This window comes from Bubalus bubalis, chromosome 4 (genome assembly GCF_019923935.1).
Source record: "Bubalus bubalis isolate 160015118507 breed Murrah chromosome 4, NDDB_SH_1, whole genome shotgun sequence".
NCBI lineage: Eukaryota > Metazoa > Chordata > Mammalia > Artiodactyla > Bovidae > Bubalus > Bubalus bubalis.
In genome coordinates this window covers 35,401,302-35,417,181 of record NC_059160.1, presented here as the reverse complement: position 1 = coordinate 35,417,181, position 15,880 = coordinate 35,401,302, and the positions used below count along the sequence as shown (strand labels likewise).

Genomic DNA, 15,880 nt, shown 5'->3' with positions numbered 1-15,880 from the left:
ACGCTTTGTTTACTTTGTGATCCTTCTTCCCAGGAGAAGGTCTGATTAAATCACTTGTCATCATTCAATGAAGCACAACACTTCTGCAGAGAACAGTTCACCAAGACGTTCTCAGAGGTGCTGCTAATCTATGTGCACAAGGTTTTTACAAGATAAACGATTTTGAGTCTAGAATAGTAATACCACCTTATACATGCATTTTTCTTTAAATATTTACAAAGAACTTTCACAGGCATGTTCTAATTAAATTTGCATAACACACTCTCTGAAAGCAGAAAGAGTGAAGTAGCTGAAAAAAAAAAAAAGAGAAAGAAAGAAAAACTATAATGAGGCCAAATAAAAATTGCCAAGTAGTAAAATAAATTGAATTTCACCTTGAATTTGTCATGGAACCTATAAGCTATAGGACCAGTTCTTTTGCCTAAGCACAATACCAAAGGGAATATTTCTTTTGTTGACTCCAATATATATTGTAAAGAGTTGAGCCAAAAGACATACAAATATTTTACTTAAGCAATATGAGAATCAGGATTTAGTAAGGGCTGCCCAGGTAATTTGGACTAATTCTCCTATACTGAAAACAAATAGAAAAACTGGGGAATTGTAATAGAACTAAAGATACCAAAATGCTATCAAGTCAGTCAAGCATTGTGTTTCCAATATACAGAAGAATGAAAAAGACCCAGAAAGATAACTAATCTGTAAAGTCAGATTTGCCCTAAATTTGTCAGGTTATTTTAGGAAGAACTGGTTGAGAGAATAAACAGAGATTTTACAGATTTATGGATACAGAGGACAAAAGTTGGAGTTCAAGGCCCAACAAAGAGAATAACTAGTAACATCTCCTTCCAGATTCTTGTTGGAACCTTGAAAGTCCAACCTAGGATTAAGAATAGACCAGACAGAGACTGGCCTTCAATGAAACAGAAACCCAGCTCCAAACTGTCATAAGTCCTAATTGAATTAATTAAGTTAATATGGATTTTCTGTGTCCCCAGCCATCAATTAGATATTCTCTAAAGGAATATATCATCTTAGGTCTAAATTAGATCTATAATTTTTTTCATAAACTATAATTGTTAATCAAGAGTACTCAGAAATATGAGGAAACAAGACGGGTGCCTAACACTAAGAAATAATAGATATAAAGAACTTACACTACTCAATAGGGAAAGATATATATGGTTGTTAGTTATTTGCTGACTTCTGTCTGACTCTTTTGCGACCCTATGGACTGTAGGCCACCAGGCTCCACTATCCATGGGGTTTTCCAAGCAAGAATACTGGAGTGGGTTGCCATTTCCTTCCCTGGTAGTTCAGACAGTAAAGAGTCTGCCTGCAACGCAGGAGAGTTGGGTTCAATCCCTGGGTCAAGAAGATCCCCTGTAGAAAGGAATGGCTACCCACTCCAGTATTCTTGTCTGGAGAATCCCATGAACAGAGGAGCCTGACAGGCTACAGTCCATTGGGTCACAAAGAGGTGGACAAAACTGAATGACTAACACTTTCACTTTTTCTTTCTCCAATACACACACACACACACATACATAGATAAAATCGAGTTTAAAAAAAAAAAAATGGGAAAAGACCTGAATAAACATTTTCCCAAAGAAGACATACAGATGGCCAAAAGGTATGTGAAAAGATGCTCAACATCACTAATCCATTGGAGAAATGCAAATCAAAACCACAATGAGATATCACTTCACACTTGGAGATGGTTTTTGTCAAAAAGACAAGCAATAACAAGTGTTAGTGAAGATGCTGGAAAAAGGGAATCCTTTCACACTATTGGTAGGAATGTAAAATAAAGACAAAATCTGCAAAAAATTGATGAATCTTCACTGTCTGTAATTTTTATAAGTGGGAAAAAAATCAGTGAGGATAAAAATAACACAATTATTGCTGTTACTTTAATTGAGACATATAAAACCCTCTACTCAACAAATTCAGAATATGCACTTCTTTCAAAAGCAATAAAAAAAACTTTACAAAAATAGACCATATGCTTTCCATGAGGTAATAAAATTTCAAATAAATTATTCAAAGTATGAACTCTGGCCACAGAGGGATTTAATTAAAACTTACTAACAAAAAATAACTTGAAAATCTTTATATATTTGGGAATTAAGCAACAGCTATCTAAAAAACTATGTAAATTTAAAAATACATATTTAAATAAATGATAATGAAAATACTGAATAGTAACATTTATGGAATAAAGTTCTGCCTATATTAGAAAATAAAAATATGATGCAATTCTCTAACTATCCATCTCAAATATTCACAAAAATAATAGAAAACTGAACCCAAAGAAAATTTAAAAATGTATAATAAAGAGAATCAAAAGCCAGTGCTTGGTTCTTTAAAAAGACTGAGCAAATTAATGAGGGGAAAAATATAGAAGAGCTAAATAACCAGTATCAGTAATGAAAAGGAGAACATCATGGATTCCACTAACATCAAAGAGACTATAGGAAAGCACAGCTTACCAGAAATCAATGAAGAAGAAATAGAAAATATAATCAGCCATATAACTATTACTGCCCAGTAAGTAAAGTCCAAAATATTTCATGAATAAATTCTACACAGGACATAAGGAAATCATAATGCCAATCCTGAGCAATGGAAAAAGAGAAAACATTTACCAATTTGTTTTAAGAGACAAACATAATCTTTCTTTTCTCTTTTTGGAGAAGGTAATGGCTATAATTACCTGTGTTGTACAATGTATTATTGATGCTTACTTATTTTATACATAGTAGTTTTTATCTTTTAATGCCTTTCCCCTAACTTGCCCCTCCCTCTTCCCCACTGGTAACCACTAATTTGTTTTCTAAATCAGTGAGTCTGTTTCTGTTTTGCTACATACATTCATTTGTATTATTTTTTAGATTCCACATATAGGTAATATTGTATCCCAACTCAGGGATCAAACCCAGGTCTCCTGCATTGCACACAGACTTCTGCATTGCAGGTGAATTCTTTACTGACTAAGCTATGAGGGAAGCTCATTTATGGCTAATATTCTATTGTGTGTGTGTGTGAATATATATGTGTATGTGTGTGTGTGTGTATAAAACACATCTTATGTATCCATTCATCCATTCTTGGACACTTGAGTTACTTCCATATATTGGCTTTTGTAAATAGTGCTGCTAAGGAATATTGGGATGCATGTATTCTTACAAATCAGTGTTTTCATCTTTTCCAGATACATACACAGGAGTGGAATTGCTGGATCATCTGAGAGTTCTATTTTTAGTTTTTTTAGAACCCTCCATACAGTTTTCCACAGTGACTGAACCAATTTACATTCCCCACCAACAGTGAACAGGTGTTCCCTTTCCCCCCACATCCTTCCCAACATTTGTTATCTGTAAACTTTTTAATGATAGTCATTCTTATAGGTATATACAATAGCTCATTGTTGATTTGATTTGCGTCTCTCTAATAATTAGCAATATTGAGCATGTTTTCATGTACCTGTTAGCCATCTGTATGTATTCTTTGGGAAAATATCTATTCAGGTCTTCTGCCCATTTTTAGTGGGTTATTTGTTTTTTGATTTTGAGTTGTATGAGCTGTTTATATATTTTTGGATATTAACACTTTGTTCATTGTCATTTGTGAATATTTTTTCCCATTCTATAGGTTGTATTTTCATTTTGTTTATGGTTTCTTTTGCTGAGTAAAAATTTAAAGTTTAATTAAGTTCCATTTGTTTATTTTTGCTTTTATTTCAGAGACCAGCATAACCTTCATACCAAAACCTGACAAGACTATTACCGGAAAGGAAGACTGCAGGTAATCCATTCTTTCCAAATTGACCCGTACGGTCAGTGCAACCCCAAACAAAATCTAAGCTGGTATTTTCACAATTGACAAAGTGAAAGTGAAAGTCACTCAGTTGTGTCCGACTCTTTGTGACTCCAAGAACTATATAGTCCATGGAATTCTCCAGGCCAGAATACTGGTGTGGGGAGCCTTTCTCTTCTCCAAGAGATCTTCCCAACCCAGGGATAGAAGCCAGGTCTCCTGCATTGCAGGTGGATTCTTTACCAGCTGAGCCACAAGGGAAACCCATAATTGACAAGATTATTCTAAAAATTCACATGGAAATCAAAGAATCTAGAGTGGTCATGATACTAGTAAATTTTTTTGAAAGACTTGTATACAATACTGGGGCTTTGCAAGTGGCTCAGTGGTAAAGAATCTGCCTGCCCATGCAGGAGATGAGGGAAGATCTCCTGGAGAAAGAAATGGTAACCCACTCCAGTATTCTTTCCTAGGAAATTCCATGGACAGAGGAGCCTGTGGGCTACAGTCCATGGGGGTCTCAAAGAGTAGGACACAACTTAGCGACTAAAATGACAACACAAAATATACTACAAAGTTACCTTAAGATAGTGCGGTAATGGCACAAGGACACATATACTCTACTCATAAAATGCATCTTTCAGAGAGTGAAAATATAAATTATAATCTGAGAGAATATATTTGTGATACATAAATTCCAGCAAAGAAATTTGATCTGGAATAAAGAGCGCCTACGAATCCAAAACAGAAAAAGAAAAACACACATATTCTTACATATAAATAGAACCAAGAAACTCCTGAAATATCCTGTTCAGTTCAGTCGCTCAGTTGTGTCCAACTCTTTGTGACCCCATGTACTGTAGCACGCCTGGCCTCCCTGTCCATCACCAACTCCCAGAGCTTGTTCAAACTCATGTCCATCAAGTCAGTATGTCAACCAAGGAAATATTCTGTAATTAATCTAACTATTGACATTGTTGTTGTTTAGTCCTTAAGGCATGTCCGACTCTTTTGTGACCCCTTGGACTGTAGCCCAGCAGGCTCCTCTGTCCATGGGATTCTCCAGGCAAGAATACTGGAGTGGGCTGCCATTTCCTTCTCCAGGGGGTCTTCCTGACCCAGGGAGCAAACCTTCATCTCCTGCATTGGCAGGTGGATTCTTTCCACGAAGCCACCAGGGAAACCCATGCAGTGCATACTGAGAGTGTATTCTACTCCTTGGCCTGGGTTCACAGCCCTCTCTGATCTGGTCTCCACTATGTATCTGACTTGAGCACTGCACACTCAGGTCATCTCTCTGTCTGAGTCAATAATATGCCTGTACCAGGCCTATCCTGGATTTGGATGCTCACAGAAAAAGTACATTCAATACTGTCAAGTCACAACAAGTAATTAATATGTCTCTGTTGAGTGAATGCATGCATGAAAGAATAAAATAATATCTTCCTTCCTGTTCTCTGCTTTTCAAAATCCTATCTATCCTTTGAGGTCCACACATACTGCATATCCCATCTCTTCTGTGAAGGCTTTCCTACTAATTCTTCTCTGAGTTCTTCTAGCTCTTAACAGAACTATCCTTTGATTTTTATCACATTCTATAATACATTATTTTTTCATACTCACAGATACTATTGTCTCATCAAAAGAATAAATTCCAGAAGAGCAAGGAACATGTCCTCAATTCATTTATATTATAAAGTATCTGTCCAACTGTCTTGTAAACAGTGGTGCTCAATATTTTTCAGGGAAAGGAGTGTAATGATGAAAAATCCAGTCCCGAAATTCGGATAGACCTGAGCTCTGGCCTTGGTTCTGCTGTGTGACTCTGGGCAGTTACCTGACTGCTCTAATTGTCGGTTTCCTCGTCTGTGAAAGATGGATAATATTACATCCTTCAAAGGATGCAATGAAATAATATACCTAGAGTGCATGTGTGTGTGCATGCTCAGTCTTGTCTTTGTGACCCCATGGACTGTAGCCCTGCCAGGCTCCTCTGTCCATGGGATTGTCCTGGCAAGAATACTGGAGTGGGTTACCATTTCCTCCTCCAGGGGATCTTCCCCACCTAGGGATCAAACCCACATCTCTTGAGTCTCCTTCATTGGCAGGCAGATTCTTTACCACTGTGCCAGCTGGTAAGCCTATAATATACATAACACAAATAGGAAATACATGTTAAATGATAGCTAGCAGTAGTAGTAGTATTCAGTATTAATTATGGCTCTGACTTGTAAAAGCATTCACTCTGAAAATTAACAGAGAGACAAACATGAACACAGAACAGTAACCATAAAACTAAGGCTAATAGAACAGCCAAAGAAAATTTCCAGCATGTAAAAATGTCCAGCTTGTCTTTCTTCTACTGCAGACGAATCTACACATGGCCAAAGGTCTTCAGGGACTTCTGTTTCCTAACACTGCAGGAATTTTCTCATTCCATCTCAGATGTCTGCTTTCTCCCCTCTTTCGGATATACATGGTCTCAAACAAATGACACAGGATAGCTTCAAACACAGTATTATCCACCCCAGTAATTTCTTTTCTGTTCTTAGTGAAGGTCAGAAGTGTCCTTCTCTTGCAAAAGACATAATGCAAACCTCAGGGTTCTTATATCCTTAGGATTCTCTCAATTTCTTCTCCTGTCTCATTAGCACACGAGGAGAAAAGCTGCTAAACAACTTACATTTAATTTACTGATTTATATTTGTTTATACTTCAAATTAAATGGTTAGATAGTATCACCGGCTCAATAGCAAATTCTGGGAGATAGAGGACAGAGGAGCCTGGCATGCTACAGTCCACGGGGTCACAAAGAGTCGGACACAACTTTGCAACTGAATGACAACAAAAATACCTTCAGATTGTCAGGAGAATAATGAAAGCATCTTCATTTATGTATCTAGTATTCTCACGGGATTTCTCAAGAGTAACTGATCCATCCTTAGTAAACTGTACCCCTTATTGCCACCTATTGCCATCATTATCATCAATGATGAATAATGCTGAGAGTAGCTACCACAGATAAGATTTGTTATGTGTGCCCTAACCAAGAAGGAAGGGGTGAGTCGGGATTGAAGCCCTTCTTACCTGGATATGCTTCCACACTGAGTTGGGAGAGGCTCCATTCAATCTTATATTTGTGCTTAACACCATAGGCAGAGCCCGTATTCAGATTTCTAATAACTCTCTTTCATACTCCTTTAATCCATGGCTACTCACACTTGTTCCCAAGGGGCACTAGTGTTCCAAGCTGTAGAGAGCAAGCGTTTGACTGTAATATTGAATGATTGCCTTTACCCTGTTTGCAAAGGAAAAATGTTAATGGATCACATATTCTCAATTCAAATTTTTTCTCCAATCATTTTTTACAAGTCCTTGTCTCCAGACACCACTTTCCTGCTTAAGGTTGCTAGTAGATGAGAGAAGAAAATGAAATTGCAAATTCCTATGAATAGGAAATCTCAAAACCAATCATTTGCTCTTGGCTGAACACTTTGTTGGGTGATATATTTTATTTTAAGATGTTTGAGCTGGTAGTTGTGAGTTTATATGGTATCCAAATAATATAGGTACATTTCTTTTTGCTAGTAAAATGTATATAAAACTAGTGTGTAGAGGAAGTAAAAATGTATTGATTTGTATTTTTGAAAATATTTAACAAAGAAAATGTTCTGCAAATAAGAGCATATGTTCTGGATCTCTGCCCTTCTGAACAAGTCTGAGATGCCCTGTCTCAGAATAGATATTTTATTCCTCCAAAGAACATGGATAGAAATGATTCGTGGATAAAGGCTGAGCCTCAGTACATGTACTTATTTATTTTACATGTAATTGCATGTATCTATGTAGTTATTTATGAACTGTTGCTGAAACTGATATGAATGTTTGAGGATTCAAGCCATTGTTTGACATTTAGTATCGTGTAAACAAATCTGAGTTCTTAGTGTTTTTTGGCAATAGAATTTTGTGATTGGGAAGGGCCATGAAGGTATTCAGAGCAAGATATCTGAAACTTGAACCTCCTAATAACTGGCCCTCTGTCCTCTCCTGTGAACACCTCCAGTAGAACCTTCACGTGACCCTGACTTCAAGGTGAAATAATAGCATCTCTGTCCAAGGCTGTGTTATTTACATGCGGATCTGTGTGAAGGATATGAAGCAATACAGCACATTTTTAGACTAGCAAGATGCTTTACAATAGGAATTTGTACTATAATATGTGTGCAAATGTGAAAGTGTATCCCTATATATACAGATTCTTTGAATCATAGATAGTGCAGCAAAATCATGTTTTAAATTGTAATCTTCAATTACATGATACTCAATTTGGAAATTTCCATCCATGGCCTGAGAGGGGGAGTAAACTCTCTTTATATATACTACCTTCATTCCCACAAGACATTTTATTTATATTACTGATTTAATAAAAATCTCCTACTGTGCAAATGTTCTCCATATGGGGAAACAGAAGACCAGAGTGCATAAAGCCAGTTCTTTGTGTCTTTCAACTTTTAAAAAATTATGGACATATAATGTTTTGCCTACTTTTTTTAGATTACAGAATATGGTATTTTTTTCTTAATTAAGGTAAAAGCTCACAATATAAAACTCATTTATCATCATCTTATTTTGCCCTATATATACTCTTTCAATTTCTTATGCAAAATTCAGATGTCTTCCCAATAGAGGATATGGCCAAAGAGAAATGACACAGAGTCTGGACAATGGGAGAGAGTGATCTGAGACCATAGCAAAGAGAAAGATCAGGACTGAGCTGGTTCAGGGGCAGAGAAGTAGTAACAAAGTTACCATGGAAGGAGTTAGGAAGCTATTGGGCAGTAATTACAGCAGAGAAACAGGAAGTAGAGTGAAGGAGATTTTGTAAGAAATGGATGTGAGACCAAATCCTGGCTCAGCCATCCAGTGGTCATATAGCCTTGAAAGAGATTTTCATCTCTTTGGACTGTCACTTCCTCAAATGGGGAGACTCCCATCTTCCAGAGCTGTGGTGAAAGGACCTGTGTGAGGCTGGTGAACCTCATAAACAGTGTTTTTGCTTTTCCCTTTCAGCTCTAACTTGACTCTGTCCTTCCTGAATTAGAGACAGCCATGAAGATGATGATATCAATGTAAGGAGTCTGTTGTTGCTATTGTTCGGTTGCCCAGTTATGTCCGACTCTGCGACTCCATGGACTGCAGCACACCAGGCTTCCCTGTCCCTCACTGTCTCCCAAAGTTTGCCCAAGTTCATGTCCATTTCATTGGTGACGCCATCCAGCCATCTCATCCTCTGATACCCTCTTCTCTTTTTGCCCTCAATCTTTCCCAACGTCAGGGATTTCCCAGTGAGTCAGCTGTTCATATCAGGTGACGGAAGCTTCAGTATCAGTCCTTCCAATGAATACAGAGTCTACATATCCCCAAATGACCCTCCCTTTTAACTACCGAGAATTTCAAAATTTATAGAAAAAAATAAACAAAATTTATAGCAAACCTCCATGTACCCATTACCTAGCTTCAACAATTACAAGTCACTGCCCATCTTTTTCATCCACAACTCCATCCACTCTCTACTTTCTGCATTATTTTGAAGCAAATCTAGACATCATATCATTTTATCTACAATGTTTTAGGATGTATCTCTAAACAAGGAATCTTTTTTTAAAAATACAGTCATAATACCATTGTTGGTTGTTTTGTTGCTGAGTCATGTCTGATTCTTTTGCAATCCCATGGACTGTAGCCCACCAGGCTCCTCTACCCATGGGATTCCCCAGGCTTGAATACTGGAATGGGTTGCCATTTTTTCTACATAATACCATAATGCATCTTAAATATGTAACAGTTACTCCTTAATACTATTAAGTATCCAGTGTACTTAAATTTCCAATGTCTTTTGCATTTTTTAGTTTGCTTGAATTCAGATATAAGTTATATCCACAAATTACGTAGGTTGTCTTCTAAATATCTTGACCTATTAGCTAACGTGCTCTTCTGTTTTCTGTATTTTATGTAAATTAGAAGATTTATCAGATTCATGTTGATTTTGTTATTGTTGCTACTGTTATTACCTATGTCAGATAAGTTATATCACATGAACACACCAAGTGGTACTGCCTTTGATGATGCAAATTTTTCCAACTGATGAACAACTTTTGGAAAAGGTCTAAACAAACCAATCTACAATCTTCCCTCACTGTAAATAATGCATAATTACTTCCTGTAAAATTTGGTAAATATTAAAATGTTACAAAAATATTCTTCACTTATATGTAATACAGAGTTGGGCTTTAGACTCAGATCATTATAAATTATTTTTCATCTCCATTAATGTCTGGCAAGTCAGATGGTACATGGGAAAATTCTTTACCAAGGAGGATTATCTGCCATGTTGTAGAAAGTCTAACATTTCTGGATCCTGTCCACTAAATGCCAGTAGCACCCCACCAAATCTTTATGACTACTATTAATGTCCCTTCATGGGATTTCCTGATGGGTCAGATGGCAAAGAATCTGCCTGTGATGTGGGAGACCCAGGTTCAGTCCCTGGAAGACCCTCTGGAGAAGGGAATGGCTACCCACTCCAATATTCTTGCCCAGAGAATTCCATGGACAGAGGAGCCTGAATAATGTCCCCTCATATTCACAAAATTCCCTGTGATTCACTTCATCTCCTGTTGAAAACTACTGGCTTAGTTTGAGCAGCAGCAAAAGAGGAAATTGATTTTAATTGCATTTATGTTCTAGCTTGGGAAGTAGATAAAGAAAACGTCTTGTGTGGGGAATAACTATTGAAACCTTCACAGTTTTAAAGCTTTTCAATCTTTTTCCCCATTGGCAGATTTTTCTTTTGCCAAACAATATTGGAAAATGTGAATAGGTTTTCTGATAAAACATCACGGGAATATATGTATTTCAAGTACAAAATTGTTTAATAGCTAGGAAACCATCCCCATAGGAAGATGTAAGGAAACTGGGATGGTGGCAAAAAGTAATAAATTCATTTTAATTCTTTTCTGAACATAAATATAAATTTATAAATCTCTTTGTGCTGATATAATTGGCCTGTAAGCCTAATAAGGAATTTCCCTTCATCTCTGAGATGAAGAAAATATAGTTAAATGTTTGCTCTCCTTAAGTTTACTTGTATCATTATGTGATATACTTCTTGCCTTTTTCTTTTATTAAAACAGTTACTTTCTTCATTGTCCTTTGTATTGATATTTAAATACTACTGTGCATCATTCCAAGATGGAAACCATTTTCTAATCTAAATTAGAAGATATTTTATCATTATTCCTTGAGGCAGGAACTGTTTGTTCATAGCACCTTGATGGTTCCTGGTAATAGTAAATGCTTGTTTAAATATCTATTGAATGAACTTACTCATCCGGTAATCATCATTAATATATCTTATTACTATGACCAACCTAGATAGCATATTCAAAAGCAGAGACATTACTTTGCCAACAAAGGTCCGTCTAGTCAAGGCTATGGTTTTTCCTGTGGTCATATATGGATGTGAGAGTTGGACTGTGAAGAAAGCTGAGCACCAAAGAACTGATGCTTTTGAACTGTGGTGTTGGAGAAGACTCTTGCAAGTCCCTTGGACTGCAAGGAGATCCAACCAGTCCATCCTAAGGGAGATCAGTCCTGGGTGTTCATTGGAAGGACTGATGCTGAGGCTGGAGCTCCAGTACTTTGGCCACCTCATGCGAAGAGTTGACTCATTGGAAAAGACTCTGATGCTGGGAGGGATTGGGGGCAGGAGGAGAAGGGGACGACAGAGGATGAGATGGCTGGATGGCATCACTGACTGGATGGACGTGAGTCTGAGTGAACTCCGGGAGTTGGTGATGGACAGGGAGGCCTGGCGTGCTGCGATTCATGGGTTCGCAAAGAGTCGGACATGACTGAGCGACTGAACTGAACTGAACTGATGCACAATTATGTACTTTCATATGTGTTAATTGTATCTCCATGCCATTATTATTATGACACATTAAATGTGGATCTTTTACTCAAGGTAGAATCTTAATTAAGTGATCTCTTCTAAATCATTTTGCTGGAATAACTAGGAGAAGAATTTAGAACTCCTGGCTTTGGTTTCATTATTTCTACCAATAGGTTTCTTTTTGCCTCAAAATATACAAGTTTTTAGTTGTTGCCATGTCCTCAAAAAGCATTTGTCAAAACAAATGAACCAACCCACCCACCTCCAGAACAGTGAGTAACTCCCCTTAAATTTGCATACTAGCTTCAACCCTCAGAAATTCAAAATAGGATAACAAACATTTTGATGACAAAATTTGCCTGGTAGGAGAAATGGCTCTCTTAAAAGCAAGTTATGTTATTTGATGTGTGCAAACTGCAAAACAGGTGCAGTATTAACACAGCAATTGTTCAGAGGCTGGAACTTTGTAACTATGGAGACATTACCTCATAGCGTTCTAACAGGCAGTGTCAGCCAGATGTGAAAGTTGTGATCATAAAGGTAGCTTTGCTGGGTTACCGCCCTGTCTCTTGAGTTGCTTCCAGTGAGTGCTACACACCTTCATCTTGATTTATTTAACATTCTTAGCCAGCATCAGTGTTGGCTATGTCGGTACTTACACATTCACATTAGAATCCTGGCATCAGCTTGGTGAAGAAATAATAATGTCTGGAGAGTGCTTTAAGGTAGTTAGATTAACAAGTGAGGTCACTTGAAAAAGAAAATCTGTCTTGAATCTCAGTTGTCTTCATTGTCTAATGCCATAATTTATTTTTCCAGAAAAGAAAAGATTCTTGTTTTCCAGCCAGTGCGAGAGACTCAGAAACTGTTCAGGAAATGTCAGCTGTGCTGCAGAGTGGAGTCCATGAGCTAGAAGATAAGATGGAGACTCAAGCACAGTAAGAAAGTCACAAATGAGTTTCAGAGGATGAGGATGGAGCATTTGACCTTTTTGTTTCAAAACAGCTTATAAAATAGAACTAGAATTGAGTCTACAAATTTCTTAAAATTAATGATAACATACTACAGTTTCCTCAACCACTGTTTTATAATGTTTTGTCCCTGAGTAATAGAAAAAATCACCTAGACAAATCTCCATCATATCAGACCTGGTAGAGTTTCCAAAACTCATATCTAAACATGTTAAAGTAATTTGCAGTTTCTTTTTTTTTTTTAATTTAAATTTATTTATTTTAATTGGAGGCTAATTGTTTTACAATATTGTATTGGTTTTGCCATACATCAACATGAATCTGCCACGGGTGTACACGTGTTCCCCATCCTGAACCCCCCTCCCACCTCCGTCACTATACCATCCCTCTGGGTCATCCCAGTGCACCAGCCCCAAGCATCCTGTATCATGCATCGAACCTGGACTGGTGATCCGTTTCACATATGATATTATACATGTTTCAATGCCATTCTCCCAAATCATCCCCCCCTTCCCTCTCCCACAGAGTCCAAAAGACTGTTCTATACATCTGTGTCTCTTTTGCTCTCTCGCATACAGGGTTATTGTTACCATTTTTCTAAATTCCATATATATGCGTTAGTATAACGTATTGGTGTTTTTCTTTCTGGCTTACTTCACTCTGTATAATAGGCTCCAGTTTGATCCACCTCATTAGAAAGCTGTGGTACATATACACAATGGAGTATTACTCAGCCATTAAAAAGAATACATTTGAATCAGTTCTAATGAGGTGACAGACAGTTTCTTTAAACTACTTTACTAACAGAACTGCTTGAGAATTTCGGTTTAGGAAATGTTTAGGAGGATATTAAAATTACAACTCTCTGTTTTTACTACTAATGTAAATCGTTTATCAACTAAAGCATCAGCATTTGTTTTCCAATGTTTTTTTAAAAAATGATCTTTAAGAAAAACAACCGTATGTTAATGCATATATATAGAACCTAGAAAGATGGTACTGATGAATCTATTTGCAGGGCAGCAGTGGAGACACAGACATAGAGACCAGGCTTGTGGACACAGTGGGGGAAGGAGAGGGAGGGACGAATTGAAAGAGTAACATGGAAACTCGTGGATTACCATATGTAAAACAGATAGCCAGTGGGAATTTGCTGTATGACACTTGGAGCTCAAAGCTGGTGCTCTGTGACAGCCTAGAGAGCTGGGAGGGAGGGGACATATATATATCTATGGCTGATTCATGATGATATATGGCAGAAACTAGCATAATATTGTAAAGCAATTATCCTCCAATTAAAATTTTTTAAATGATCTTTAATACTGAATATACAAAATTTAAACCTAATGTTACTTTGGACCTGGATGTCCTGTGTTTACTGATCAGTTCAAGTCCATTTTAAAAATATTTGTTCGTAGAGGTCATCTGAGAAATATTAGTAATTGTTGTCAATATGACCAATGCCACATTGAAATAACATTGAAATGCTGGAATTGAATATTTATAACTACCTCTGTTTAGTGTTAACTAGTTACAGAGGAAGCAAAATACCAAGTAAGGGCCTGGAAAATTCCACATGGGAAAGGGAAACCTAACCAAGCACCAGGAAGAAAGTCTCATCTTCCAAAAGGAGTCTAAGAGGTCTGTGAGGGCAGGGTTCAAACAATGGGCTGCCCCATGCTCATTCCTTCCTGAAATGTTTTAGCTTTTCCAACAGTGCATGCTGCCATTAGAAACTTCTTGTTCAGCTACAAAAATAAGAACCCCCCTGTGGCCCTAGACCAGATTTCTTTGATCACAACATTTGCAAAAGCTCATTGGGAATCTTTCATGGAATTAAATTTATTTGGAAATGCAATTATTTTATCAAAGGAAGAAAAAAAATCGGAGCTTATAAAATGAACATGCTGAAAAGATAGTCAGTCGTCTTTAATGAAACCCAGATGTAAGGAACTTTGAAAGAGAAAGGTCCTTTTCCTGCTTATTCTAGACAGTGTCAGGGAAAAATTATGTCATATGATCTGTCTCATTTTAGACAGAGATGAAATGTTTGCAATTTGACAATAGACCTCTGTAGTCTCCTTTTCATTACCACCCCTGTCATACTCAAGAGGGTGTCTTCATGGGTTAGAGCTTCTTTGACAAAAGATGAGTGGTTGGGAAGTCAGTAGAATGGCATGTGCCGAAGCTTTTTAAGTTTTGAACAGTAATAATGCAGGCTTTCCAGGTGTCACTTGTGGTAAAGAACGTACCTGCCAATACAAGAGACACAAGAGACATGGGTTCTATCCCTGGGTGGAAAGATCCCCTGGAGAAGGGCATGGCAACCCACTCCAGTATTCTTGCATAGGCAATCTGGTGGACAGAGGAGCCTGGCAGGCTACAGTCCACAGGGTAGCACAGAGTTGGACACGACTAAAGCAACTTAGCATGCAGAGTAATAATGCAGCTGCCAATGCCATTTAATTCTTTTTTAAAGTTGCCTGAGATCTGTGCCTTGTGAGAAGGACACTTAGAGAAGTCTGATTTTGAGTAGAAAGCTCTCTAGATATACAACATTTCTGATGAAGGAACTTACCAATTATAGAATAAAACAATTGTGACTACCTCTTGGTAAACAAAGAGATTGAGAGCAACACCAGAAAGACGGCAGATTAGGAAGTTTCAGGCCTTTGTTCCCTTACATAAAGATTTGGAAAAACAAAAGAGTACTGGCTCAAATAACATTATGGAAACTCTGGGAAATGAGATCAAAATAGAGATGGTGCATAGAGGCAAAACACTTAGTTCATAACTTATAGATATGTGGCCCCCAGGAAGGCGGGGCTTAGGCTGGCCGTGAATCTGGTTTTTCAGAGCTAAAGGATGGGACTCCGGGACCTTGCATTAAAAACACACACAGTCACAGGCACATGGATTGCTTTGAGGTTACTGAGAACAGCCTCAATATGAGTCATAAAAAGCAGTTGCCATAAGCCTTTTCATGAACTACCCCATGAAAATATTGTTTTACTCATAAAATATCTGTATTGTGGTTTACGGACTTTGTTTAAATCAATGCATACTATACTTTTATATTTATAAAAAAGAAAAAAATCTCTTTATTCATAGTAAGATTTACTTACAGAAATAATGT

At 37.3% G+C, this 15,880-nt stretch overlaps 1 protein-coding gene across 2 annotated transcripts in view; it reads left to right on the top strand.

Annotated features, from left to right (window-relative positions):
- Positions 1-15,880, top strand: part of LMNTD1 (lamin tail domain containing 1) — a 505,938-nt gene that overhangs the window by 436,890 nt on the left and 53,168 nt on the right. For both annotated transcript variants that reach the window (XM_025283405.3, XM_045165327.1), the window contains 2 exons: positions 3,747-3,807; positions 12,593-12,711. In XM_025283405.3, coding sequence (XP_025139190.2) covers positions 12,650-12,711 — 62 coding nt within the window. In that variant the 5' untranslated portion in view covers positions 3,747-3,807; positions 12,593-12,649. The remainder of the gene's footprint in view (positions 1-3,746; positions 3,808-12,592; positions 12,712-15,880) is intronic.